The sequence below is a fragment of the Ranitomeya imitator genome, chromosome 4 (assembly GCF_032444005.1).
Source record: "Ranitomeya imitator isolate aRanImi1 chromosome 4, aRanImi1.pri, whole genome shotgun sequence".
Taxonomy (NCBI): domain Eukaryota; kingdom Metazoa; phylum Chordata; class Amphibia; order Anura; family Dendrobatidae; genus Ranitomeya; species Ranitomeya imitator.
This window is the reverse complement of record NC_091285.1, coordinates 94,918,904-94,945,614: the sequence shown is the minus strand read 5'-3', so window position 1 is coordinate 94,945,614 and position 26,711 is coordinate 94,918,904. Positions and strand designations below refer to the sequence as shown.

Sequence of the window (26,711 nt, the reverse complement as noted above, 5' to 3'; positions counted from 1 at the left end):
CCACGACTACGTTTCTTGTTGCAAGAACTCGGACAGAACTTCCGCGGTGTGTCTGTTGTCGCCCAAACACTTCATAGCCAATACAGCCTGCTGACACTTGCCAGAAGCTGGCCCATAATGGGACAACTGGTGTGCAACAGTGTCAGCTGCCGATGGAGTGGTTGGCCGACTGCGGTCAGTGGAAGAGCTGTCGCTTCTGCAGGAGGACGAGGAGGAGGAGGAGGGGGTGCGAACGCCTACAGCCAACTGTTTCCTAGACCGTGGGCTAGGCACAACTGTCCCGAAATTGATGTCCCCTGTGGATCCTGCATCCACCACATTCACCCAGTGTGCCGTGATGGACACGTAACGTCCCTGGCCATGCCTACTGGTCCATGCATCTGTAGTCAGGTGCACCTTTGTACTCACAGATTGCCTGAGCGCATGGACGATGCGCTGTTTAACATGCTGGTGCAGGGCTGGGATGGCTTTTCTGGAAAAAAAGTGTCGACTGGGTAGCTCGTAGCGTGGTTCAGCGTACTCCATCAGGGCTTTGAAAGCTTCGCTTTCAACTAACCGGTAGGGCATCATCTCTAACGAGATTAGTCTAGCTATGTGGGCGTTAAAACCCTGTGTACGCGGATGCGAGGCTAAGTACTTCCTTTTTCTAACCAGAGTCTCATGTAGGGTGAGCTGGACTGGAGAGCTGGAGATCGTGGAACTTGTGGGTGTGCCGGTGGACATGGCAGACTGAGAGACGGTTGGAGACGGTATTGTTTCCGCCGGTGCCCTAGATGCAATATTTCCTCCTACAAAACTGGTGATTCCCTGACCCTGACTGCTTTTGGCTGGCAAAGAAACCTGCACAGATACTGCCGGTGGTGCGGAAAATGGTGGCCTTACAGTGACGGAAGGGATGTTGCGTTGCTGACTAGCTTCATTGGCCGAGGGTGCTACAACCTTAAGGGACGTTTGGTAGTTAGTCCAGGCTTGAAAATGCATGGTGGTTAAATGTCTATGCATGCAACTTGTATGGAGACTTTTCAGATTCTGACCTCTGCTTAAGCTAGTTGAACATTTTTGACAGATGACTTTGTGCGGATCAATTGGATGTTGTTTAAAAAAATGCCAGACTGCACTCTTTCGAGCCTCGGATCCCTTTTCAGCCATTGCAGACTGAGCTTTAACCGGATGGCCACGCTGTCCTCCAACAGGTTTTGGCTTTGCCACGCGTTTTGGGCCAGATACGGGCCTGGCAGATGGAACCTGTTGCGATGTTGATGCCTGCTGCGGCCCCTCCTCCACCTCCGCTTCTGAACTACTGCCGCCTGCAACCTGTTCCCCCAATGGCTGCCAATCGGGGTCAACAACTGGGTCATCTATTACCTCCTCTTCTAGCTCGTGTGCACCTTCGTCTGTGTCACCGTGTCGGTCGGTGGTATAGCGTTCGTGACGGGGCAACATAGTCTCATCAGGGTCTGATTGTGGATCAGTACCCTGAGAGGGCAATGTTGTGGTCTGAGTCAAAGGACCAGCATAGTAGTCTGGCTGTGGCTGTGCATCAGTGCACTCCATGTCAGAATCTACTTGTAATGGGCATGGCCTGTTAAGTGTTTCACTTTCTAAGCCAGGGACGGTATGTGTAAAGAGCTCCATGGAGTAACCCGTTGTGCCGCCTGCTGCATCCTTCTCTCTTGTTGTTGTTTTTGCTGAAGAGGACAAGGAAGCGACTTGTCCCTTACCGTGAACATCCACAAACGACGCACTGCTTTTACATTTACCAGTTTCAGAAGAGGAGGCAAAAGAACTAGAGGCTGAGTCTGCAATGTAAGCCAAAACTTGCTGTTGCTGCTCCGGCTTTAAAAGCGGTTTTCCTACTCCCAGAAAAGAGAGCGTTCGAGGCCTTGTGTAGCCAGACGACGAACCTGGCTCCACAGCTCCAGACTTAGCTGGAATATTTTTTTTCCCACGACCACCTGATGCTCCACTACCACTACCATCATTACCAGCTGACAATGAACGCCCACGGCCACGACCTCTTGCACCAGACTTCCTCATTGTTTTAAAAACTTAACCAAAGTAACTTTATTTGTTGCTGTCAAACAACTTACACGGTGAGCTATAACTTCAGTATGATTTCAATATCCCTTTACAGGTTGGTGAGACCACAAGGAAAATCAGGCACAATGTTACACACTCTGTTTTCTGTGGCACCAAATCACAGAGATGCCACACATGCAGGACTGTCACTCAAGCACAAATATTAATATTAATCTCCCACTGATTTTTTTTTTTTTTTTTTTTTTTTAGGGAGACTTTAGAAACCAAATAAAATAAAATGATTTTTTCAGGAAGAATTTAGAAACCAAATAAAATAAAATGATTTTTTCAGGGAGAATTTAGAAACCAAATTAAAAAAAAATAGGCTTTCTATGGCCCACTGAGTGAGAGATGGCACACACAGGAGTCAGGAGTGGCACACAAGCCCAGAGGCCAATATTTTTCTCCCACTGATTGATGTACTGATTTTTTCAGGTAGATTTTGGAACCCAAATCAAGCAAAAAAATAAATAGGCTTTCTATGCCCCACAATTTGAGAGAGAGAGAGAGATGGCACACCCAGGAGTCAAGACTGGCACACAAGCAGAAAGGGCAATATTAATCTCCCACTGTTTTATTTATTTATTTTTTTCAGGGAGACTTTAGAAACAAAATAAAATAAAATGATTTTTTCAGGAAGAATTTAGAAACCAAATAAAATAAAATGATTTTTTTCAGGGACAATTTAGAAACCAAATAAAAAAAAAAATAGGCTTTCTATGGCCCACTGAGTGAGAGATGGCACACACAGGAGTCAGGAGTGGCACACAAGCCCAGAGGCCAATATTTTTCTCCCACTGATTGATGTAGTGATTTTTTCAGGTAGATTTTAGAACCAAAATCAAGCAAAAAAATAAATAGGCTTTCTATGGCCCACTGAGTGAGAGATGGCACACACAGGAGTCAGGAGTGGCACACAAGCCCAGAGGCCAATATTTTTCTCCCACTGATTGATTTATTGATTTTTTCAGGTAGGATTTAGAACCCAAATCAAGCAAAAAAATAAATAGGCTTTCTATGGCCCACTGACTGAGAGATGGCACACACAGGAGTCAGGAGTGGCACACAAGCCCAGAGGCCAATATTTTTCACCCACAGATTGATGTACTGATTTTTTCAGGTAGATTTTGGAACCCAAATCAAGCAAAAAAATAAATAGGCTTTCTATGGCCCACAATTTGAGAGAGAGAGAGAGAGAGATGGCACACACAGGAGTCAGGAGTGGCACACAAGCCCAGAGGCCAATATTTTTCTCCCACTGATTGATGTACTGATTTTTTCAGGTAGATTTTGGAACCCAAATCAAGCAAAAAAATAAATAGGCTTTCCATGGCCCACAATTTGAGAGAGAGAGAGATGGCACACCCAGGAGTCAAGACTGGCACACAAGCAGAAAGGGCAATATTAATCTCCCACTGTTTTATTTATTTATTTTTTTCAGGGAGACTTTAGAAACAAAATAAAATAAAATGATTTTTTCAGGAAGAATTTAGAAACCAAATAAAATAAAATGATTGTTTCAGGGACAATTTAGAAACCAAATAAAAAAAAAAAAATAGGCTTTCTATGGCCAACTGAGTGAGAGATGGCACACACAGGAGTCAGGAGTGGCACATAAGCCCAGAGGCCAATATTTTTCTCCCACTGATTGATGTAGTGATTTTTTCAGGTAGGATTTAGAACCCAAATCAAGCAAAAAAATAAATAGGCTTTCTATGGCCCACTGAGTGAGAGATGGCACACACAGGAGTCAGGAGTGGCACACAAGCCCAGAGGCCAATATTTTTCTCCCACTGATTGATTTATTGATTTTTTCAGGTAGGATTTAGAACCCAAATCAAGCAAAAAAATAAATAGGCTTTCTATGGCCCACTGAGTGAGAGATGGCACACACAGGAGTCAGGAGTGGCACACAAGCCCTGAGGCCAATATTTTTCTCCCACTGATTGATGTAGTGAATTTTTCAGGTAGATTTTAGAACCCAAATCAAGGAAAAAAATAAATAGGCTTTCTATGGCCCACTGAGTGAGAGATGGCACACACAGGAGTCAGGAGTGGCACACAAGCCCAGAGGCCAATATTTTTCTCCCACTGATTGATGTAGTGATTTTTTCAGGTAGATTTTAGAACCCAAATCAAGGAAAAAAATAAATAGGCTTTCTATGGCCCACTGAGTGAGAGATGGCACACACAGGAGTCAGGAGTGGCACACAAGCCCTGAGGCCAATATTTTTCTCCCACTGATTGATGTAGTGATTTTTTCAGGTAGATTTTAGAACCCAAATCAAGGAAAAAAATAAATAGGCTTTCTATGGCCCACTGAGTGAGAGATGGCACACACAGGGATGGCACTCTAGCAGAAATGCCAATCTTAATCTCCCACAAAAAAAAAAAAAAACAGGGACTGTCCTACAATTACTATCTCCCTGCAGTAATCTCAGCCAGGTATGGCAGGCAGCAATAAGGAGAGGACTGATGCACAAATTAAATAAAAAGTGTGGACAAACAAACAAGATAGCTGTGCAGAAAGGAAGGAACAAGAGGATTTGTGCTTTGAAAAAAGCAGTTGGTTTGCACAGCGGCGTACACACAGCAATGCAGCTATCAGGGAGCCTTCTAGGGCAGCCCAGCGCTGAGAAAAAAAAAAATGTAGCTTCCACTGTCCCTGCACACCGAAGGTAGTGTTGGACAGTGGAAATCGCTACAGCACAAGCGGTTTGGTGGTTAATGGACCCTGCCTAACGCTATCCCTGCTTCTGACAAAGCGGCAGCAACCTCTCCCTAAGCTCAGATCAGCAGCAGTAAGATGGCGGTCGGCGGGAACGCCCCTTTATAGCCCCTGTGACGCCGCAGACAGCAAGCCAATCACTGCAATGCCCTTCTCTAAGATGGTGGGGACCAGGACCTATGTCATCACGCTGCCCACACTCTGCGTTCACCTTCATTGGCTGAAAAATGGCGCTTTTCGCGTCATTGAAACGCAACTTTGGCGTGAAAGTCGTGTACCGCATGGCCGACCACGCACAGGGGTCGGGTCAGGTTTCATGAAACCCGACTTTGCCAAAAGTCGGCGACTTTTGAAAAAGAACGACCCGTTTCGCTCAACCCTATTGGGTACTACTGGGCCGCTCTTTTGCGAATGATCCTCTCTTTGTGGGCTTTTAGCAAATGGACGGAAATAGAAAAGTTATGGTTAGACCCAATCCATCCGAATGCATTATTATGGACCAACAAACCCATCAGGGTTTCAGTCCAGCTATTGGGACCTAAACAGTTCACAAGAAAGCTTTGTTTATCGTGTATGAGGAGTTTAACTTGGCTTCTAGCAGCTCGCCAATGATATCATTTATTTATCTGCCTCTGTTTCCAAATAGCATGGACCCTGCAATGGCTTGGTTCACATTTAACCTGTACTCTGTATTGAACACTTACAATGGGTTTGTGTCTAAATCCATCCAAAATGTGAGTCAGATGGAATTCCCGCTGCACCTATAATCAGAAAGATGGAGACACTTTGGAATCTGATTGGCATTCTTTCTGGTGGTGTAGGTCTTTGCAAGCATGTTTGTGCATGCCTTAGGTCGAGATCAGACAGCAGTACTAAAACTTGAGCCAGTCAAGTCCACAAACTACTGTAGTTACATGAGCAGCTCTATATGCTCACCCACATAGCAGATGAGTTAAGGAGCTACCTGCTGTTTGATCTGATTACTCTCTTGTTAAATGCATGCAAATTAGTGCATTAATCTTTGTGGAAAATTGTCCCTGTTCACTGCTACATTGGCTATAATGGGTTTGTGTGCTCTCTATGTGCGGTCCGAGGAGTTAAAGGGGTATTCCCTCATCCAAGATTCTATCCAAAATGTAGTAGCTGTAATAAAATTATCAAATATATTGGACTGCTAAAGTATTCACCCTCTTGGCTTTTTACCTATTTTGCTACATTACAACCAATGTTTAAATACTTTTGTAATCTGATTTGTGTGCGATGCATCAGCACTAAATAGTCTAAATTGGTGAAGTGAGAAAAATATAGGCATAAATAAAATTTATGAGATCAAATAACTAAAAATTGGCACATGTATATGTATTCACCCCTTTTGCGATGGAGCCTCTCAAAATATCTAGTGCAAGCACTTGATTTCATAAGTCACATACTTAGTTAAAGGGAACCTGTCAGCAGGATTGTGCACAGAAACCTACAGACAGTGTCAGGTTGGCACCATTATGCTGATTAAAATAACTTGGCTGAGGAAATCCGTCTTTTAGTTGTTGTTTAACTAAAAACTGAAAATAAAGATTAATGAAATGCTCGTGCTCAGGGGCGGCCTGTGGGGGGTTTTCATGTGGTGCTCTAATTAGGTATTCGTTATGCAGACTGCTGACTGATTACTGATCCCTCACTGACCTGCCCCCTAGTTTACATAATGAATCTCTGTACATACTGCAAAAAAAAAAAACCTTCTGCAGGCAGGTGGCGGCCGTGGCTCCTGAACTGCAGCATAATCGCATGTTTAGTGTTTTGTAAAAAAAATGTGGTTGAGGTTATCCTGAAGAGTACAAAAATAAATCAATTTTAAAATGTGCCCACCTGTGCAATAGCAGCTATCGGTGTGTATCAAGGTGGTCCGATAGCTGCTATTGCGCAGGCTCCATCGTCATCTTGCTAGAGAAGGAAAAAAAAATTCAAGATGTCTGCATTATGAATACCTAATCAGAGCATCACATGAAGCCCTCACATGCCGTCCGGGTGCACGAGCATATCATTAACTGAAAATAAAGAATAAACAACCACAAGACGGATTTCATCAACCAAGGTATCATTTTAATCAATGTAACTGCGCCGACCTGAAATGGTCTGTAAGTTATTCTGCTGACAGGTTACCTTAAAACCAAAAATACCTCTGGTCATGAAGGGGTTAGAGTTTTCGTTTTTTGCTACTTTTCTTCCCAGAGCCACAGCTTTTTTATTTTTTGCGGGATGAGTTGTACTTTTGAACGACACCATTGGTTTTATCATATTGTGTCCTGGAAAAGGGGAAAGAAGTCAAAGTGCCGTGAAATTGCTAAAAAAGTGCAATCCCAGAGTTATTTTTTGTTTTGCTTTTTTACTAGGTTTACGAAATGCTCAAATTGACCTGCCATTATCATTCTCCAGGTCATTACGAGTACATAGACTCCAGACATATCTAGTTTCTTTTTTATCTAAGTGTTGATAAAAAAATTCCAAATTTTGTTTAAAAAAAATATTGCGCCATTTCCCACGGGGGGTGTGGGGAGCAATGAATATTCATTTCTCTTTACCAGCAGGCACAGGCTTTAGCCGCAGCAGCTGGCTACGACCTCCTGTCACCCGCTGCTCCATCGTTGCTGATCCACTGGTGCCAGGCAGGCCCACCTGACTCCGGGCCCCTTAGCATTCACGGGCCCCATAGCAGCTGCATAATGTGCAGCTATTAGCAATGCATCACTGGCTGGGGGCCACTGAGGCAGCAGGGGCCCTAGGCAGCTGCCGGCCCTGTATGTCAGACGATTTCAGTGCCTGGGCTCACCGGAGAATCCTCTGGTTTTCCAGTGGGCCAGTGTTTTCCTGTGGTCCTCCTGGGACTGCTGTTTCTGTTCCTAACTCCATACCATCCTGCTCCTGAAACAGTCACTGCACGTAAGCCACCTTCTATCTTCCCACTGTGTTTCACAGTGCTAGATCCCACTGTAATGCAGACTGTTAGGCATGCACTCATTATCCTAGCACTTCACAAACTTCTTTTGGCAAGAGTATTCAGACACAGATAATATATGTCCAGTTGTTTCTAAGCTTGTGCCAACTTTTAAATATAGTACAGCTGTACAGTGTAGCCATATAACTGGCTTCAAATTGAAATCTCCCATGCCCAATCATTTATGTAATAGAAACCAGTGCAAGTGAATGCAATAAGTACTTTAAGACGATAAAAAAAGAGACTGCTACACGAGTTTATGGCCATTATATTATCAGAAAAGGATACACTGTCCAGGGGAGTTTTTGATATCTTCTCCAGGGTATGAGGTAGTGTTCAGCTTTTCTGAAAGAGGAAATTGACTCATCAACTGTGACAAAAAATCTTCTCTGCGCTCATATTCTTTTCCTCGATAAATGAAGACCTTGTTCTGCAAATATATTTAAACATAGGTTTTATTACATTATAAGTTTTATTACATTATAAGTATTTCATTAAACAAAATTTAAAAAAAACCTAATTAGCATTGTCCATGTTGGAAATACACTCCTCAAAATTGAAATTGCGACATTAAGAAGGACAAGTCATATAATTATGGAAATCAATATAGATGTAACGATATGTGTGATGACACAGCGATAAGTCTTAATTATGCCAGACATATTGTTCAGTAGCACCAGGGACATTAGCCATTGTTCATATGAGCCTGTAAGTTGACTCTTGTTGTATGTAAATCTGAGGAATGCCTGCTTATTATGTATTGTATCAGCCACTTGCAGTTTATTAGTCTACAAACTTTGGGGGACAAATTTTTGTTAATTTGTGGAATACATATGGTATAAGCTCTTACGGTTTTCTAGTTTACACATATTAGATGACAAAGATGCAGGTTCATTGAACAATAGGAATTATCTCCTCCCACCATCCCCCCAATCCTGTGTGAGAATGCCCTGAATGAGGGATGATGGTATAAAAGGGGCCTGTCTCCCTCTCCAGTGAGACTCTTCAGGACATCAGCCGAGGAACCATGGCTCCAACTGGTGGAACACAGATCTGCTCCACTTCCTATCACTGAAATCACAACGATGTTTGGAGAACCCAGATTTGGACAATCAGGTCATCTGATGACACACCTCACAGTACTTGGTCAGCTTCCTAAGCTTGCTGCTATCTCCTCTTTGTGAGTGCCCGGCAAAAGCAGTGTGCTACTGGTTGCGGTAGTTGGCCCTGGATGAACTAAAGTTGCAGAAGTTCTTATCCCTGGTGATCCAGCAGAAGGTTCATTTGCACCATCTTGTGTACTTCCTGGGATTGTACATGTGTTGGTCACTCTTGGTGCTCCAATAAGTATTACCCCAGTGTGTTATCCTCTCCCTGTGTTGTCTCAGTAGTATTTTGCCCACAGGGAAGAAGTGTGGGCTTTCCGTAGGATGAGTTTTGGCCAGTGTATAGTCTTTCTAAAGACCGCCAGGCCAGTCGGACAAGAGCATCCACTGACCCTCGTTTCTCCACAATATGTAAATGATGAAAACATGGAAATAACATGTTTAATACATTTCACTTTATTCGGTATCTAGTATCCACAGAAAGACAAGCTCCTAAACGCCTTGGCATGCTGTCAAAAGGTTTATTAATGGTTGCCTGTGAAATGTTTTTACTCACTGAATTCATTTGGGCATGCAATTAACCAAGATCCACTTTTGGCAGTTCTATTTGCAATAGCTGATCAATAAAGTCCCAGATGTGTCCAAAAAGAGACAAGTCTGAAGACAATGCAGGCAATGGTAGCACATTTAAGCCATGCAGGCTGCTCACATTAGCACACACAACATACAGTCTGTCGTTCTATTGAAAAACGGCTAATAGCACCAACCACAGCCGCTCTGGGATTGTCCTGTTGAAAAATGTCTTATAGCATATACAATTGAAACCGGGTATATTTTTCCCTAAAACGCCCTGGTATTTCAGAGAAAAAAAATGTTAAAGGACTTTCCCCGTGTACATACCAGGGATAGGCCTAGTCTAGTCTCATACGCTGGTCCCTGGCCTAAACTCTAAAGTTTATTTTCTCTTTAATGCCTATTAGAAAAAAATACAAATAAAAAAGAAGTCTAGCACTCATCTTCAGCAAACGTGGAATAAATTTATTTGTAGCACTTGAAACGTTTCAGTCCAAAGGGACTTTCATCAGTCACGTGCTAGTGATAGCCAGTAGGGCTGTGTTCATGGGAAAAGAAACAGTACCCAATCAATGTACAAAGACGCCGCCACTCTATAGGGCACAAAGGATAGGAGTAATATAACTTAGGCAGAGTGCTAATATGGTGGGGCGATGACCACCTATAAAGTAAAACACCTGCAGTCTGAGGATGATGGTAACAGGAGAAAAAGAGGCACGACCTCCAGACAGACTTGCGGTGGATTCCGTGTCTGGAGGTCATGCCTCTTTTTCTTTTCCCATGAATACAGCCCTACTGGCTATCACTAGCACGTGAATGATGAAAGTCCCTTTGGACTGAAACGTTTCAAGTGCTACAAATAAATCTATTCCACATTTGCTGAAGATGAGTGCTAGACTTCTTTTTATTTGTATTGATGGTCTGGGAACCTAGTCTATGTACCATATAGTGACTGTGCACACGGTGTTTTCACTTACATATTAGAAAAAAATATACCTGGCTAGAGTTTTTTAGCCATGGTCTAAAACATGCTGCCCATGGGTTTGGGTAGGATTAATCAGATGAGAGGTTCCCTTTAAAATTTATATGAGTAATTTGTAAAGTATTTATTAATCTTTATTGTCATATATGTAATGGTAAAATGTGTAAAGTCATCTCTTGAGAGGGGACGTGTAATCTTTATATTGAGGATTCAAACATGGTGTAAGGACTCTGGATTCCTTGTTCATCTGTGGTGCTTTATTGCCATTTTCCAAGATGGCATCTGCTGCCTCAAATCTGCTCATGTGATCTGACTTCCCTGTCTTTAAAAGCCTGGCTTCATACTCCTTGCTTGTGTATTGTGCCTGAATCCCTGGTTTGTCCTGCAAGAGACTTCCCCTCTTCAGATACTCCGGCTCCGCCTATTCAGCAAACCTTCTCAGCTCTCAGAGGTTCTCCTGCATTAGGGTACCGTCACACAGTGCAATTTTGATCGCTACGACGGCACGATTCGTGACGTTCGAGCGATATAGTTACGATATCGCAGTGTCTGACACGCTCCTGCGATCAGGGACCCCGCTGAGGATCGTAAGTCGTAGCAGATCGTTTGAAACTTTCTTTCGTCGTCTAGTGTCCCGCTGTGGCGGCATGATCGCATGGTGTAACATATATCGTATACGATGAGCGCATAGTAACCAACGGCGTCTACATCGCACATACGTCATGAAAATATAGCTCCAGCGTCGTAGATTGCAAAGTGTGACAGCAGTCTACGACGCTGGAGCGATATTGTTACGATGCTGGAGCGTCACGGATCGTACCGTTGTAGTGATGAAAATTGCACTGTGTGACTGTACCCTTAAGGTACCTTCACACATAACGATATTGTTAACGATATCGTTGCTTTTTGTGACGTAGCAACGATATCGTTAATTAAATCATTATGTGTGACAGCGACCAACGATCAGGCCCCTGCTGGGAGATCGTTGGTCGCTGAAGAAAGTCCAGAACTTTATTTCGTCGCTGGACTCCCTGGAGACATCGCTGGATCGGCGTGTGTGACACCGATCCAGCGATGTCTTCACTGGTAACCAGGGTAAACATCGGGTAACTAAGCGCAGGGCCGCGCTTAGTAACCCGATGTTTACCCTGGTTACCATGCTAAAAGTAAAAAAAAAAAAACAGTACATACTTACCTACAGCTGTCTGTCCTCCAGCGCTGCGCTCTGCACTCCTCCTGTACTGGCTGTGAGCCGGAAAGCAGAGCGGTGACGTCACCGCTCTGCTTTCCGGCTCACAGACAGTACAGGAGGAGAGCAGAGAAGCAGAGCGCAGCGCTGGAGGACAGACGGCTGTAGATAAGTATGTACTGTTTGTTTTTTTTTTACTTTTACGCTGGTAACCAGGGTAAACATCGGGTTACTAAGCGCGGCCCTGACAGCTCTCCAGCGACCAAACAGCGACGCTGCAGCGATTCGGATCGTTGTCGGTATCGCTGCAGCGTCGCTAAATGTGAAGGGGCCTTTACTCTGCATTCTTCTCCTGTCTGCTGGGACATGTAAGCTAATCCTGCTACAGCTAATCTTGTTTGTTTATTTGCTTGTTTATTTGACTGTTTCTGGACTTGAAGCTCTGCACTGCTTCTGGACTCTTTGCTAGTACTGCCAGCCCTGGTTTGAACTGTGTCTTATGATCTGCATTTCCCCAGAAAGTGCTATGCCCATAAGACTTTGCCTGCAGCAGAGCTGCTAATGAACTATTCCTAAGAAGAACCCTGTTTGCCGTTCACTAGAACTGTTGTGCACGTACTCCACCCACATTTATGCATTTAAATATTAACTTTGCCTGCAGCAGAGCTGCAAGGAACTTATCCTGTTTTCACCTTATTTGCTGTGTTTTGAACTTGTTCACGCATTGCACCAGTGTTTGTTTTTTTGAATAATACAGACTTATCACTGTACTTGGTTCTGCTGCTTATTTGTCTCAAGCCAAGAGATTCCTGAGTGTTCCACTATAATTGTTACACATGGCTTCATCATGGATTGAAGAACATAAGAGCTAGCACGCTAAGAACACTGACCCCCTGTTCAGGTAGGACTTCCTGCCGTGAAAAGGTAATTGAAGCAGACATGAAGTCCATTCACAGTTTGCAGAAGAGTCAGAAAGGACACAAATTTAGCGCCTGGGTAAACAAGTTCTCCAAAAGACACACTAGAAAATTACAGTAAGACTCCCTGGCTCCAGTATCCTCTTAAGGAATATTGGGGATATTGTGACAGGCATAGGTCCTATAGTTATGGGAGACATTTTCGGCATTGTGGGCCCAGGACTAATGTCATGCATTAAACTGCATTGCTGTACGGCTTACCGATCAGCCCCGAATAATATCAGATAGATGCATAATGGTATACACTGATGAGCAAAAGGATAACAGTGTTTTCAACTTTTAACTTTCAGGCTCCATATATCACCATCCACTACAGCTTCGAATTTGAGACTGCCATCATTTTATAGACAATCATCTTGCCATCTCATACATAAATTTTACTTTGAAATATATAGCATATGATTAGTTATGCAGATTCCTGTCGTGTCACTGCATTGTTACTGTTTAGCTCCTAAAAATCTAAATTTTAATTTTAATTATTTAGTCACCATTTTGTAAATCTACCTATGGCTTTTAACACTGGTAAAAAGAATGCCCAGAAGGATTCAGGAAGAGTCTCAACCGAAATCTGATCTCAGGCCTCTTCTACACGTTCCAAAATTTGGTGCATACTGGTCAACACACTTGGGTAAGTATACAGTTTTTTCTTCAACTCTATCCACAAATGTTTGGGCCCCCACAGTCCCCAGACATGAACCCAAACAGCACCCCATTTTTCACACACGTGCCTAAAACTTTTGTGCAGTATTCTATGTGTATAGATACAGCAGGTGAAAAACGTATTGCACACATCACCAATTTTATAAGTAAATATATTTCTAAAGGTTCTCTTCACTTGAAATTCTCACCAGATGTCAGTAACAACCTATCTAATCTACACGGGCAAAGAATTCAAACCATAAATGTCCATAAATTATGTATAATAATGAGAAATGACACTGGGAAAAAGTATTCAACACATGAAAGAAGAGAGGTTGCAAAAGCCATGAACAGTCATGACAATAGCTGAAATCTACCAGCAAATAAAAAGCAATCCTGACACTGGGTGAACAATAACATCAGCTGGTTCAACTGATGGCCTATAAAAAGGTGTTGCATTACCAAGGTGCGCCACAAGAAACATCTCAAGATGGGTAAAACCAATCAGCTGCCTCAAAGTCTTCATATCCTTTTTGTTGCAAAACATACTGCTAGCATTAGTTACAGAAGAATTTGTAAACTACTGAAGGTCCCAGTGAGCATTGTTGGGGCCATAATCTGGAAGTGGAAAGAACATAATTTCACCAAAACCTGGTTATGGCCAGATTCTCTGCAAGATTTCAGACAGAGGAGTGAAACAAATTATCAGGGGAGTTGTCCAAGAGGACTGCCTGTGAAGAGCTACAGAAAGACCCGGAATTAACAGGTACAATTATATCAAAGAAAACTATAAGTAATGCACTCAACCTCCATGGCCTGTATGGACGCTCACCAAGCAAGGTTCTAGTGCTGAATTAAAAGCATATTCAAAGGCGTTTAAAGTTTGCTGAACAACATTTAGACAAGTCTGTAAAATACTAGAAGAATGTAGTCTGGTCAGATGAGACAAAATTAAACTCTTTGGATTTCATAATATACACTATGCTAAAACACTATACCAACAGTAAAGTTTGGAGGTGGGAACATAATTGTGTGGCAAGATTGTGGCAGAAACTCTAATTGGTTTCAGGGAAAGAAAATAAAGCTGCTAGAATTGTCCAGCCAATCACGTGACCTGAAGTTAATAGAAAATTTATGGAAGGAACTAAAGCTCAGAGTTCATAAATGGAGCCCATGGAACCTTCAGGATATGAAGAGTGTTTGTGTGGAAGAATGGGTCAAAATCACACCTGAGCAATGCATGAGACTAGTTTCTCCACACAGGAGATGTCTTGAAGCTGCTGTCATCAAAGGCATTTGTACGAAGTATTAAATAAATTTCACTAATTGTATTCAATACTTTCTCCCTGTGTAATGTTTTCATTACTACATATAAAATTTATTTTATGGACGGACATCTGTGGGTTGATTCTACTTATAGATTCCCTTTAATTTGCTAGATGTTATATATTTTGTTAGTATGTAAAAAAACTTGTAAACATCTACATCTGTATGTTCATTTGACAGCAGTATTGACAGCCATAAAATTTGCTATTGCAAATCTAATACATTTACCCGGAGGAATGTTGGGAATCCTTGCCCATAGTATCCAACTGCAAAGTAATCAGGCTTTGGACGAAGAATTTTCATTATGTTTTCATAAAAGTTTGCTTGCTGTGTCTAAAATAAAAAACAAATAAAAATTAAAATTTAAAACTCATTGCAGTAGTTTGGAATATTTGTTTGTGAGAAAGCAGTGAAACAGTAAATGGTTAGAAAAAAAGGAAGATGCATGATATTCAGTCATACTGTTTTTAAAATGAATAGTTGTTTTTAAATACTGAGTAAAAGTTGTAGGATATGTATTACAAGAAAGTTATTTTCATTTTTTATGGAGGAATGTATTTCACCTGGTATGCTTGTAGGGTTGCTTAAAGATCTGTAAATTCATGGAGAATCTGAAAAAAACTACTTTTTTTTTTCATCTGACTGTGCTTTTTAAAGGCTGAACAGTGCAAACTATATTTTTACTAATTTGTACTGCACATGTTTGAAAATCTTTTATAGCCATAGTTTATATATACCCAGAACTTTGAGCACATATCAGAACTATTATGATCTACATTTTTCAATTGAATTTGAAATAAATAACTTATTTAGTAGCATCTTGGCACCATCCAGGTTGAAAACTGTTTATCCCCAGACATGGATTACAGCATGGGAGAGAACATCGGACTGGTGAGGGATATATACAGTATATATTTTACTGTTGTTTTATTACAGGTGATAAGGGATTCAATAGAATGGGCGTTAAGTGAGTATAACTGTTTTTGTTATTTTTAAATAAAAAAATAAATGTATGGTTTGTTTTTATTTTAAATAAAGGACTGTATTGGGGCTGTGTCTTTACTTACCATGTACAGTTATATGAAAAAGTTTGGGCACCCCTATTAATCTTAAGCTTAATGTTTTATAAAAATAATTTTTTTTGCAACAGCTATTTCAGTTTCATATATCTAATAACTGTTGGACACAGTAATGTTTCTGCCTTGAAATGAGGTTTATTGTACTAACAGAAAATGTGCAATCTGCATTCAAACAAAGTTTGACAGGTGCATAAGTATGTGCACCCCACCAGAAAAGTTACATTAATATTTAGTAAATCCTCCTTTTGCAAAAATAACAGCCTCTATTCGCTTCCTGAAGCTTTTAATTAGTTCCTGGATCCTGGATGAAGGTATTTTTGACCATTCCTCTTTACAAAACAATTTCAGTTCAGTTAAATTTGATGGTCGCCGAGCATGGATAGCCCTCTTCAAATGATCCCACAGATGTTCAATGATATTCAGGTCTGGGGACTGGGATGGCCATTCCAGAACAGTGTAATTGTTCCTCTGCATGAATGCCTGAGTAGATTTGGAGCGGTATTTTGGATCATTGTCTTGCTGAAAGATCCATCCCCTGCGTAACTTCCACTTTGTCACTGATTCATGAACATTATTGTCAAGAATCTGCTGATAATTTGCGTCCCTCAACTTTAACAAGATTCCCGATGCCGGCATTGGCCACACAGCCCCAAAGCATGATGGAACCTCCACCTAATTTTACTGTGGGTAGCAAGTGTTTTTCTTGGAATGCTGTGTTTTTTGGCCGCCATGCATAACGCCTTTTTGTATGACCAAACAACTCAATCTTGGTTTCATCAGTCCACAGGCCCTTCTTCCAAAAAGAAATTGGCTTCTCCAAATGTGCTTTTGCACACCTCAGCCGACTCTGTTTGTGGCATGCTTGCAGAAACGGCTTCTTTCGCATCACTCTCCCATACAGCTTCTCCTTGTGCAAAGTGCGTTGTATAGCTGACCGATGCACAGTGACACCATCTGTAGCAAGTTGATGCTGCAGCTCTCTGGAGGTGGTCTGAGGATTGTCCTTGACTGATCTCACCATTCTTCTTCTCTGCCTTTCTGATGTTTTTCTTGGCCTGCCACTTCTGGCCTTAACAAGAACTGTACCTGTGTTCTTCCATTTCCTTACTATATTCCTCACAGTGGAAATTGACAGGTTAAATCTCTGAGACAGCTTTTTGTATCCTTCCCCTGAACAATTATGTTGAATAATCTTTGTTTTCAGATCATTAGACAGTTGTTTTGAGGAGCCCATGATGCCGCTCTTCAGAGGAGATTCAAACAGGAGAACAACTTGCAAGTGGCCACTTTAAGTAGCTTTTCTCATGATTGCATACACCTGGCTATGAAGTTCAAAGCTCAATGAAGTTAGAAAACAAAAAAAAGTGCTTTAGTAAGTCAGTAAAAAGTAGGTAGGAGTATTTAAAACAAGAAAATGATAAGGGTGCCCATACTTATGCAGCTGTCAAGTTTTGTTTGAATGCAGATTGCTCATTTTCTGTTAGTACAATAAACCTCATTTCAAGGCAGAAACATTACTGTGTCCAACAGTTATTAGATATATGAAACTGAAATAGCTGTTGCAAAAAACAATTTTTATAAAACATTAAGCTTAAGATTAATAGGGGTGCCCAAACTCTTTCATATAACTGTAACTATAGGATTAGTAATGGATAGGTGTCTTAAAGACGTCTCTCTATTACTAAGTCGTGGACTTGATGTCACCAGACAATACAAAGGTGACAACAACCCCACAAATATGAGCCCCACTTGCCACCGCTACAGGGCTAGTAGGAAGAGGCGGGAAATGCACTAGAATTGGCGCATCTAATAGATGTGTCTTTTCTGGGCTGCTGCGGGCTGCTATTTTTAGGCTGGGGGCCAATATCCATGGTCCCCTACCTGCTTGAGAATACCAGCTCCCAGCTGTCAGCTTTAGCTTGGCTAGTTGTCAAAATGGGGAAACTTCATGCTGTTATTTTAAATTATTTATTTTCATAATTAAGAAAACAGCATGGGGACGCCTCTATTCTTGATTTTAAAAAAAACAGCCAAGCAAAACTCACAGCTGTTAGCTGCAACTCTCAGCTGTCAGCGTAAGCAAGCTTTTTTTTAAATTATTTATTTAGAACTCAGGCACTGGCTGATGAATACTCCTATCAGCCACCACCTGCTCTCACTGTTATTAGCAGCAGGCGTAGGCTGATGGGAATAGTTTACTCCCAGTCACAAATACGGGGCTGTAAAGTGGAACTGAAGCTCTGACCGGCAGTAATGATCAGAAGCAGAGTTTGCTGCGATTTCATGCACATGACAGTGCGACAAACACAGTTTGGGTTTGGACCACCAAACATCAGGTAACACGTACTTCCTGGTGAAGTCCGTGTTCGGTGTCCTTGCCCGAACAGTAGGCCTTCTGTACGGATGCCAAACTTTAACTTGTCATTAGAGATGAGTGAACCCAAACAGTAATTTTCAATTGCTCTGAGACCACACAAAATTTCTGATTGGAAAATGGGCTAAAGAAAATGCCTAAGGCAGAACTAAAGAGCCCTTTGAGGCACTTCTCTTTTCTTTTTTTCTCTCACTTGGGTGCTGTCCTAAATAAGTAAACAATCAGGGCTTGCTAACACTGCTGTATATTCTCTACTGCTAGATAATTTGGCCAATTATGCTAATGACACTTGGCTCAGACTGTCAGAGTTAAGGTACCGTTACACTAAACGATTTACCAATGATCACGACCAGCGATACGACCTGGCGGTGATCGTTGGTAAGTCGTTGTGTGGTTGCTGGGGAGCTGTCATACAGACAGCTCTCTCCAGTGACCAACGATCAGGGGAACAACTTCGGCATCGTTGAAACTGTCTTCAATGATGCCGAAGTCCCCGGGTAACCAGGGTAAACATCAGGTTACTAAGTGCAGGGCCGCGCTTAGTAACCCGATATTTACCCTGGTTACCATTGTAAAAGTAAAAAAAAAAACTACATACTTACATTCCTGTCATGTCCCCCAGCGTCGGCTTCCCTGCACTGTGTAAGCGCCGGCCGTAAAGCAGAGCGGTGATGTCACCGCTGTGCTCTGCTTTACGGCCGGCCGGCGCTGACACAGTCAGTGTGGGAAGCTGACGCCGGGGGACATGACAGGAATGTGAGTATGTACTGTTTATTTTTTTTTTACTTTTACAATGGTAACCAGGGTAAATATCTGGTTACTAAGCGCGGCCCTGCACTTAGTAACCCGATATTTACCCTGGTTACCAGTGAACACATCGCTGGATCGGCGTCACACACGCCGATTCAGAAATGACAGCGGGTGATCAGCGACCAAAAAAAAGGTCCTGATCATTCCCAGCTACCAACGATCTCCCAGCAGGGGCCTGATCGTTGGTCGCTGTCACGCATAAAGATTTCGTTAACTATATCGTTGCTACATCACAAAAAGCAACGATATCGTTAACGAAATCGTTATGTGTGAAGGTACCGTTACATGTTACTGAGATAAAAAAAAAATCACAGCACAGGCGTGAAGAAGATGTACAACTTAATTTCTCCACCTTCTCCATTGTCTCTGTGTGTACATCAGACTGCACTCAAATGTCATAACAGTACATTTCGATGTTTGACTCTCACCCACAGACTTGTATGAGTGCGTGTGATCCAATTATTGTAGGCACTGGCAGTATGCTGTGATTGTTTTCTCATGCCGAATCAGCATGACAAAATGAATTGTAGATCTGCACTGCCCACATAGTAAAACATCAGATAGCATTAGGGTGTGTTATACGCCAGAGTGAGTGTACCCTCAAAGCTGTTCATTTTTTTTTTTTATTAGTTATGTGACCTAAAGGAGTTTACTGCATAGTTGTCCAGTGGTGGCTGTTGGTCATAGCATTATAAATTTAATTGGTCAGTAAGGGCAATGTTACATAGAGTTTCATGGTTTATCAAGAAATAAAGGAACAGAAAAAAGACCACACATTGCGTATATTGCCATCTTGTTTTCTATAATTTGCTTGCCCAGATTAATGATTAGTAAATTATTTGTAACATCACACCTTTATCACCGCAGGTTTCAGTCTGTGAAGGCCATTGTATTACCGTATATACTCGAGTATAAACCAAGATTTTCAGCCCAAATTTTTGGGCTGAAAGTGCCCCTCTCGGCTTATACTCGAGTCACGGTCGGCGGTGGGGTCGGCGGGTGAGGGGGAGAGGGCGCTCAGGCATACTCACCTAGTCCCGGCGATTCTGGCGCTGCCCCTGCTGTCCCACGGTCTTCAGGTGCTGCAGCTCTTCCCCTCTTCAGCGGTCACGTGGGACCGCTCATTAGAAAAATGAATATGGGCTCCACTCCCATAGGGGTGGAGCCACATATTCATTTCTCTAATCAACAGTAACGGTGACCGCTGATAGAGGAAGAGGCTGCGGCACCAAAGACCAGCTGTCCGGGAGAAGGAGCAGGACGCCGGGAGCAGGTAAGTATTACATATTCACCTGTCCGCGTTCCACACGCCGGGCGTCGCTCCATCTTCCCGGCGCCGCTCCATCTTCCCGGCGTCTCTCCGCTCTGACTGTGCAGGTCAGAGGGCGCGATGACGCATATAGTGTGCGCGCCGCCCTCTGACTGATCAGTCAGTTCAGAGAGACGCCGAGACGGGACGCTGAGGAGCTGCAAGGAGAGGTGAGTATAACATTTTTTTTTTATTGCAGCAGCAGCAATGGCACAGCTTTCTATGGTACATCAATGGGGCAATAATGAACGGTACAGAGCACTATATGGCACAGCTATGGGACAATAATGAACGGTGCAGAGCACTATATGGCACAGCTTTCTATGGTACATCTATGGGGCAATAATGAACGGTGCAGAGCACTATATGGCACAGCTATGGGACAAAAATGAACGGTGCAGAGCACTATATGGCACAGCTATGGGGCAAGAATGAACGGTGCAGAGCACTAAATGGCACAGCTATGGGACAAAAATGAACTGTGCAGAGCACTATATGGCACAGCTATGGGGCAAAAATGAACGGTGCAGAGCACTATATGGCACAGCTATGGGGCAATAATGAATGGTGCAGAGCACTATATGGCACAGCTATGGGGTAATAATGAACGGTGCACTGCAGAGCATTGTATATGGGGCACAGCTTTATATGGAGCATCTTATGGGGCGATAATGAACTGTATGGAGCATTATATGGGGCTCCTGATTCAATATGGATATTCAAAAACACTTAACCTACTGATGTCTCAATTAATTTTACTTTTATTAGTATCTATTTTTATTTTTGACATTAACGGGTAGCTGCTCCATTTTCCACCCTAGGCTTATACTCGAGTCAATAAGTTTTCCCAGTCTTTTGTGGCAAAATTAGGGGGGTCGGCTTATACTCGGGTCGGCTTATACTCGAGTATATACGGTAATTCATTAGTGAATTAATTTCTCGGACAAAGACATGTAGACATGTGGCATGATGCAGGTTGATGCTTGGTTGGAAAGCAGATTTTTTTTTGGTGTCCGTCAAGCAGGTGGGTGCACATTTTCTTATTCATGAGGATAGTTTTCATCTTACTTACAATACCTAAAATTGTTTTTAAGTGATTTTTGTGATTTGAGTCTCCTTCCAAGTATTAATCCCAATGATTTTGCATTGGTACAGTAACTTAGGCCTTATGGGAAGGCTAGTGGAAAATGAGGAGAGATGATTTGTCCACTGACCCTCTTTTTCAGTTGCAAGATATATTCAACCTCATGTATTACGATTTATTTGTTCTATGTATATTTTTGTGTGGGTTTCTGTATGCTTGTTATACAGTGGGTATGGAAAGTATTCATACCCCTTTACATTTTTCACTCTTAGTTTCATTGCAGCCATTTGATAAATTCAAAAAAAGTTCTTTTTTTTCCTCATTAATGTACACTCTGCATCTCATCTTGACTGAAAAAAACAGAAATGTAGTAATTTTTCCAAATTTATTATAAAAGAAAACTTGACATATCACATGGTCATAAGTATTCAGACCCTTTGTTCAGTATTGAGTAGAAGCACCCTTTTGAGCTAGTACAGCCATGCGTCTTCTTGGGAATGATGCAACAAGTTTTTCACACCTGGATTTGGGAATCCTCTGCAATTCTTCTTTGCAGATACTCTCCATTTCCACCAGGTTGGATGGTGAACATTGATGGGCAGCCATTTTCAGGTCTCTCCAGAGATGCTCAATTTGGTTTAGGGCAGGGCTCTGGCTGGGCAAGTCAAGAATGGTCACAGAGTTGTTCTGAAGCCAGGATCTTACCACCTGGCCAATAATTTTTTCTGAGGTGGGCACCAAAACCAACACTCTATCCCCTTGCTTAAAGGGCCCATCTGATGTTTTTCTATTGTAACCTTGACTCTGTGTGTCTTGGGCATTCAGAATATGTTCCTTTATTATAGGCATTATTGAAGAAATCTGGTCCTGCATACCTGCAACATGCGCTATAATGCTTTTATGACAGTTGGGATCCAGTTCCCATGTCTCTCTGGCACTGTCCAGCAGGCTACTGTGATGCTTACCATATAATAGTTCGACTGAGAGAATCCTGTGGAAGACTAATGTTCACCATCTGGGAGGTAACACAGATACGGCAACAACATATCCCAGTGTCTCACAACTTTTAATACAACCCTATAATCTATGTGGTAGCTAATCATTCTACTAGACCACCAGTCTGTGAGTGGTAGACTAACATGCACAACTGTTTGACCTGGAGCAGCTTACACAATTCTTTAGTGACCTTGGATATGTAAGGAGTCCCTTGATCCACAAGGATCTCCTTTGGTAGCCCAAGGCAGAAGAGCATGGCAAATAGCTACCATAATAAGTTTAGCCAAGGTATGACGAAGAGGAATCGCTTCCAGGTAACGAGTCGCATAATCCAATATGACCAAAATCTGTTAACAGCCCGGGGCTTATTTCACTATTTGCCCTACCAGATCCATAGCAATCCTCTCTAAAGGTATCTCTATAAAAGGCAGAAGGACCACTGGAATATGGAAATTTGCTGTGGGTGGGGTTAGCTGTCATTCTGGGCACGACTCATAAAAACTCTATACCCAACACAAATCCCTGGCTGAAAGAAATGCTGCAGAATATGTTCTTGCAGTCTTTTTTAGCTCCTAGATTACCTCCAAGCACGTGTTTGTGGCTCATCTTAAGCACCTCCTAGCGCAGACCTGGGCAAGATGCGGCCCGCGGTCCGCATCTGGCCCGCCTGATGATTTTAAGCGGCCCGCCAGCTAGCTGTCACTTCTGACAGCCGCCCGCGGCACCGCTCAGCCCACCGCCAGCCACTTCTGAGGAGGACCGCTGGCGGCTGGAGTGAAAGCCAGGTTGATTACCTGATTATCGGTGGTGGTGGCCATCTTCCCGAGGCCGCGCGTGCGCAGATGGAGTGCTCTGCTTCACAGGGCTTCAGGAAAATGGCCGCGGGAGGCCGCATGTGCGCAGATGGAGATCGCGGCAGCCATTTTCCTGAAGCCGAGTTTGCAGATTTAGATCTCGGCCATACCGCACCTCTGCCGCCGCACCACCACTGCTGCAACCCCCCGGACACCAGGCCGTGGCGTCGCCCGCCTAAGCAGGAAGGGACCCTGCTCAGGTGCACGGCACACCACACCGCATCTCCCCACCTCTGCCGACACCATGCCTCCTGTGACCCTGCCCTGCCACCGCCAGCCCACAGGTAAGAATCTTACCATAAGATTCTGTAAATTCGGACAATAAGACAGACCCCCATCTTATAAAAAATCTTTTTTTCTGCAATTTTCACCCCAAATTTTGGGTGTGCCTTATGGTCCGGTGCGTCTTATAGTCAGAAAAATACGGTAATTATATAGTTATAGTTCGGCCCTCTAAAACATCCCACTTTCTCATGCGGCCCCATGGCAAAATTAATTGCCCACCCCTGTCCTAGCGGTACGATTGGGGCATTACCAGCTGTTCAAAAATGCTGTCACAGAATTTGTTAACCCAGTATAACAACTCCTGGTTGACCACCATTTGAGGAAAAACCACCTCTGCCTCAGATTGCGGTGCCACCTCATTTATCATTATCAAAAGTTCCCATGCCTGGGCTAGAGTGAGATCCTGGAGCTGACCTGTCACAAAAGTATCCCAGGATACTTCCAGCTCCATAACTGATGTGGTCTCCTTGACCTCTTCTGCCAAGTCCTCTATGGTAAAATTATTGTGATTGCACTCTGTCACTAGGATCTTTGGGTTTGGCACCCGGATATATCTTTACCTTGGGAGGGTTAGTTTTGCTCTTCCATTTGGACCAGAAAAGGGGAAAGTCTCTTCCCAAAACAGTACTGTATGGAGTGGCATTAAACATACAGTGGGAGTGGTAATTTCCCCACGGGGGGGGGGGGGGAGGTGTAGAAGGTAACAACCACAGACGATCCTGATTTTCTGACCATTGGGGTTTTCCACAGCAACCAATAACCCATGGACAAGCGTCACTAGGCTCCCTGAGTCTGTCTACTACCCATTGACACATACATCGGGTGAATGAGGTTCACTTCTTGTGGTGTTTGTATGCCCACACTGTCTGCACCGTGGATACATAGATACCCCTCAAGTAAGCCCGCAGTCCATAGGCACAGTTGTCATGGGGAAGTTGGAAGTCACATGTCCTGGCATTTAGCACTGCCAGTACTTGACAGAAGTGGAACCTCTGGTCAGTTTAAGGGATACTGGACTCCTCCCTCATTTGTGGCACAATTCAGACTAATCCCAGCAGAGAGTGATATCCCTTTCCCAGTAGAGAGTCATATCCCTTTCCCAAGATCCTGGGATTGTATGGTCCAGCATGATACATGCAGCGGGGCAGAGTCCTATATGAAGTCCTGGGTGGCCACATATTACTTGATCAGGCTAATCACTTCCAAGTTGCCCAGGTCCCCATATTCAACCCAGTGCTGTATGGCTACTGGCAAATTTTGGATGAACCAATAGACTACTACCCTCTCTACCATTTAGGCTGGGCTCAAGGTCTCAGGAATGGAGCCAATTGTTTTACGAACTGCAACAAATCAAATGCCTGAGGCCTAGCGGGGCCGGACCCCACAAAAGGACCACTGGTACACACGTTGCGCCCATACATATGTATTAACCCCCAGTCGTTCAAGGATTTCACTTTTGAGTTCCCCATATATCTGGGCATCTTCCTGGCAGAGGTGAAAGTATGCCTTCTGGGTGTCTCATATCAGGAACAAGGCCACCATTTGAGCCCACCTGGGATTTGGAAAGATCTCCTGCTGCATTGTGCATTCATACACCGTGAGGAAAGCTTCCATGTCTTCCTTGGGACTCATCTTCCTTACCGTTGACCTGACTTTGTCCTGGGCCTCAGTACAAACTGTGATCGGTGGCAGGGGCGTCTTTCGCAAGGCCGCAATCTTTTGTGGAATTAGGTTGTTGGTCTGCTGCTGCTAAAACTCTTGCTGTTGCTGCACGTGGGTGAGTACCAACTGTTTTAGTATTTCCTCCATCTCGTCGGCAGACCAGGGTTATAACATTGCAGGCTTGATCACAAACATGTAGCTTTCTTTGGTGTATGTCTCAATTCAAACTGCTTTGCATTCTCCACCAAAAGTACGGCAACAGCGTCGCCGCCAGTGAGTTTAGTGAGACTGTGACTTTGGACAATAAAGGAAGTTTTATTTAACTTGCCTAATACTGCAAACCTCCGGATAGCAGCCGTGAATATGGAAATGAAGTCCAGTGCCACCGACACTTGCACCCCCGTAATGTTGTCGGGTGCTATTGTAGTTACCCACGCAGCTGCTACATGTGAAAATCCAAACACAAAACTTGACCAAGTCCACACAATTTTATTTTGCATGGTAGCCATAGCTGTGTCTGTGATTACAATTAGAGTTGAGTGAATTTTTCAAAATTCAGTTGCGAATACAATTGTATTTGCAATATTAGCTAAACATCATTGGAGTCAATGGGAGTAGGAATGACCAAATATGTTCGGAATTGATTTTCAAAGATACTTTCGGCACAAATAGGATACCAATATGGAATGAATATGGCAAATTCAGATTCTGCGACCGATTCCAAACACATTCGGCAAGCTTCGACAAGTATCCAGAATTGCAGAACGGCGTTGAAGAAAACGCATTCGCAAGATGATTTCACTGCACTCAAACAAGCAACACTCGCATTCAAATCAGCTCTCACCTCTGCTAAAAAAAGCCTATTTCACTTCCCTTGTATCTTCTTTAACCTACAACCCCAAACAGTTGTTCAACACCTTTAACTCCCTCCTCCGCCCACCACTGCCCCCTCCGACTTCCTTAACCTCTGCGGAGGACTTTGCCACACACTTCAAAAATAAGATAGACCAAACAAGGCAAGTCTTTGTTGTCTGACCACCACAACCCCTTTGTATGCCAGACTAATGCCCTAACCCCATAACTTCACTCTCCAAAATCACTGAAGGACAGCTTGCTCATCTTCTCTTAATAGAGTCCACATCAATTTCATAGGTAAATTTTAAACCTCTCATTAGTGTTCAAGTCCCGGGACAAATCTTTCAGATCTATGAACGCAGGCTCTAGGGGGAACGCATTGGATAGCATTTGACACACACACCAATTTATGGGTGGTGCGATAGGTGTCACATGCAGATGGACCTGTTTGCACCTGCGCTGGTTGAAACGTTTGGACGAGGGGCTTCCGGTATATGACACGCATGCCGAGTGATGAACAGTTGCGGTAGGTGGAGCGTTGTTATGATATGGTGGATCCCTATGTATGTGGGGGCGGTGATTACAGTCCTTGAGCACATGGTAAGCATGCTAAATTATTTAGGTGTGTTAAATCTAATAATCATGTGAGTCTTTATTTGGGGCGTTTTGGACACTTGACCATAGGCACTTCATCTGAAGGGTATACACCCGACGTGCTGACGTCCTGTATCGTTATGGACAACTAATATAACAAGCTAAGTAACTGTCTCTGATAATATGGGAATATACTCCTGATTAACCTCTTTTGGGAGGAG

The 26,711-nt window shown here is 43.2% G+C and overlaps 1 protein-coding gene across 1 annotated transcript in view; it reads right to left on the bottom strand.

Annotated features, from left to right (window-relative positions):
• DOCK2 (dedicator of cytokinesis 2) overlaps positions 1-26,711 on the bottom strand; it is a 1,209,209-nt gene that overhangs the window by 377,116 nt on the left and 805,382 nt on the right. Inside the window, exons 40-41 of the mRNA XM_069763868.1 lie at positions 14,817-14,921; positions 8,085-8,226 (exon numbers count right to left, since the gene is read on the bottom strand). Coding sequence (XP_069619969.1) covers positions 8,085-8,226; positions 14,817-14,921 — 247 coding nt within the window. The remainder of the gene's footprint in view (positions 1-8,084; positions 8,227-14,816; positions 14,922-26,711) is intronic.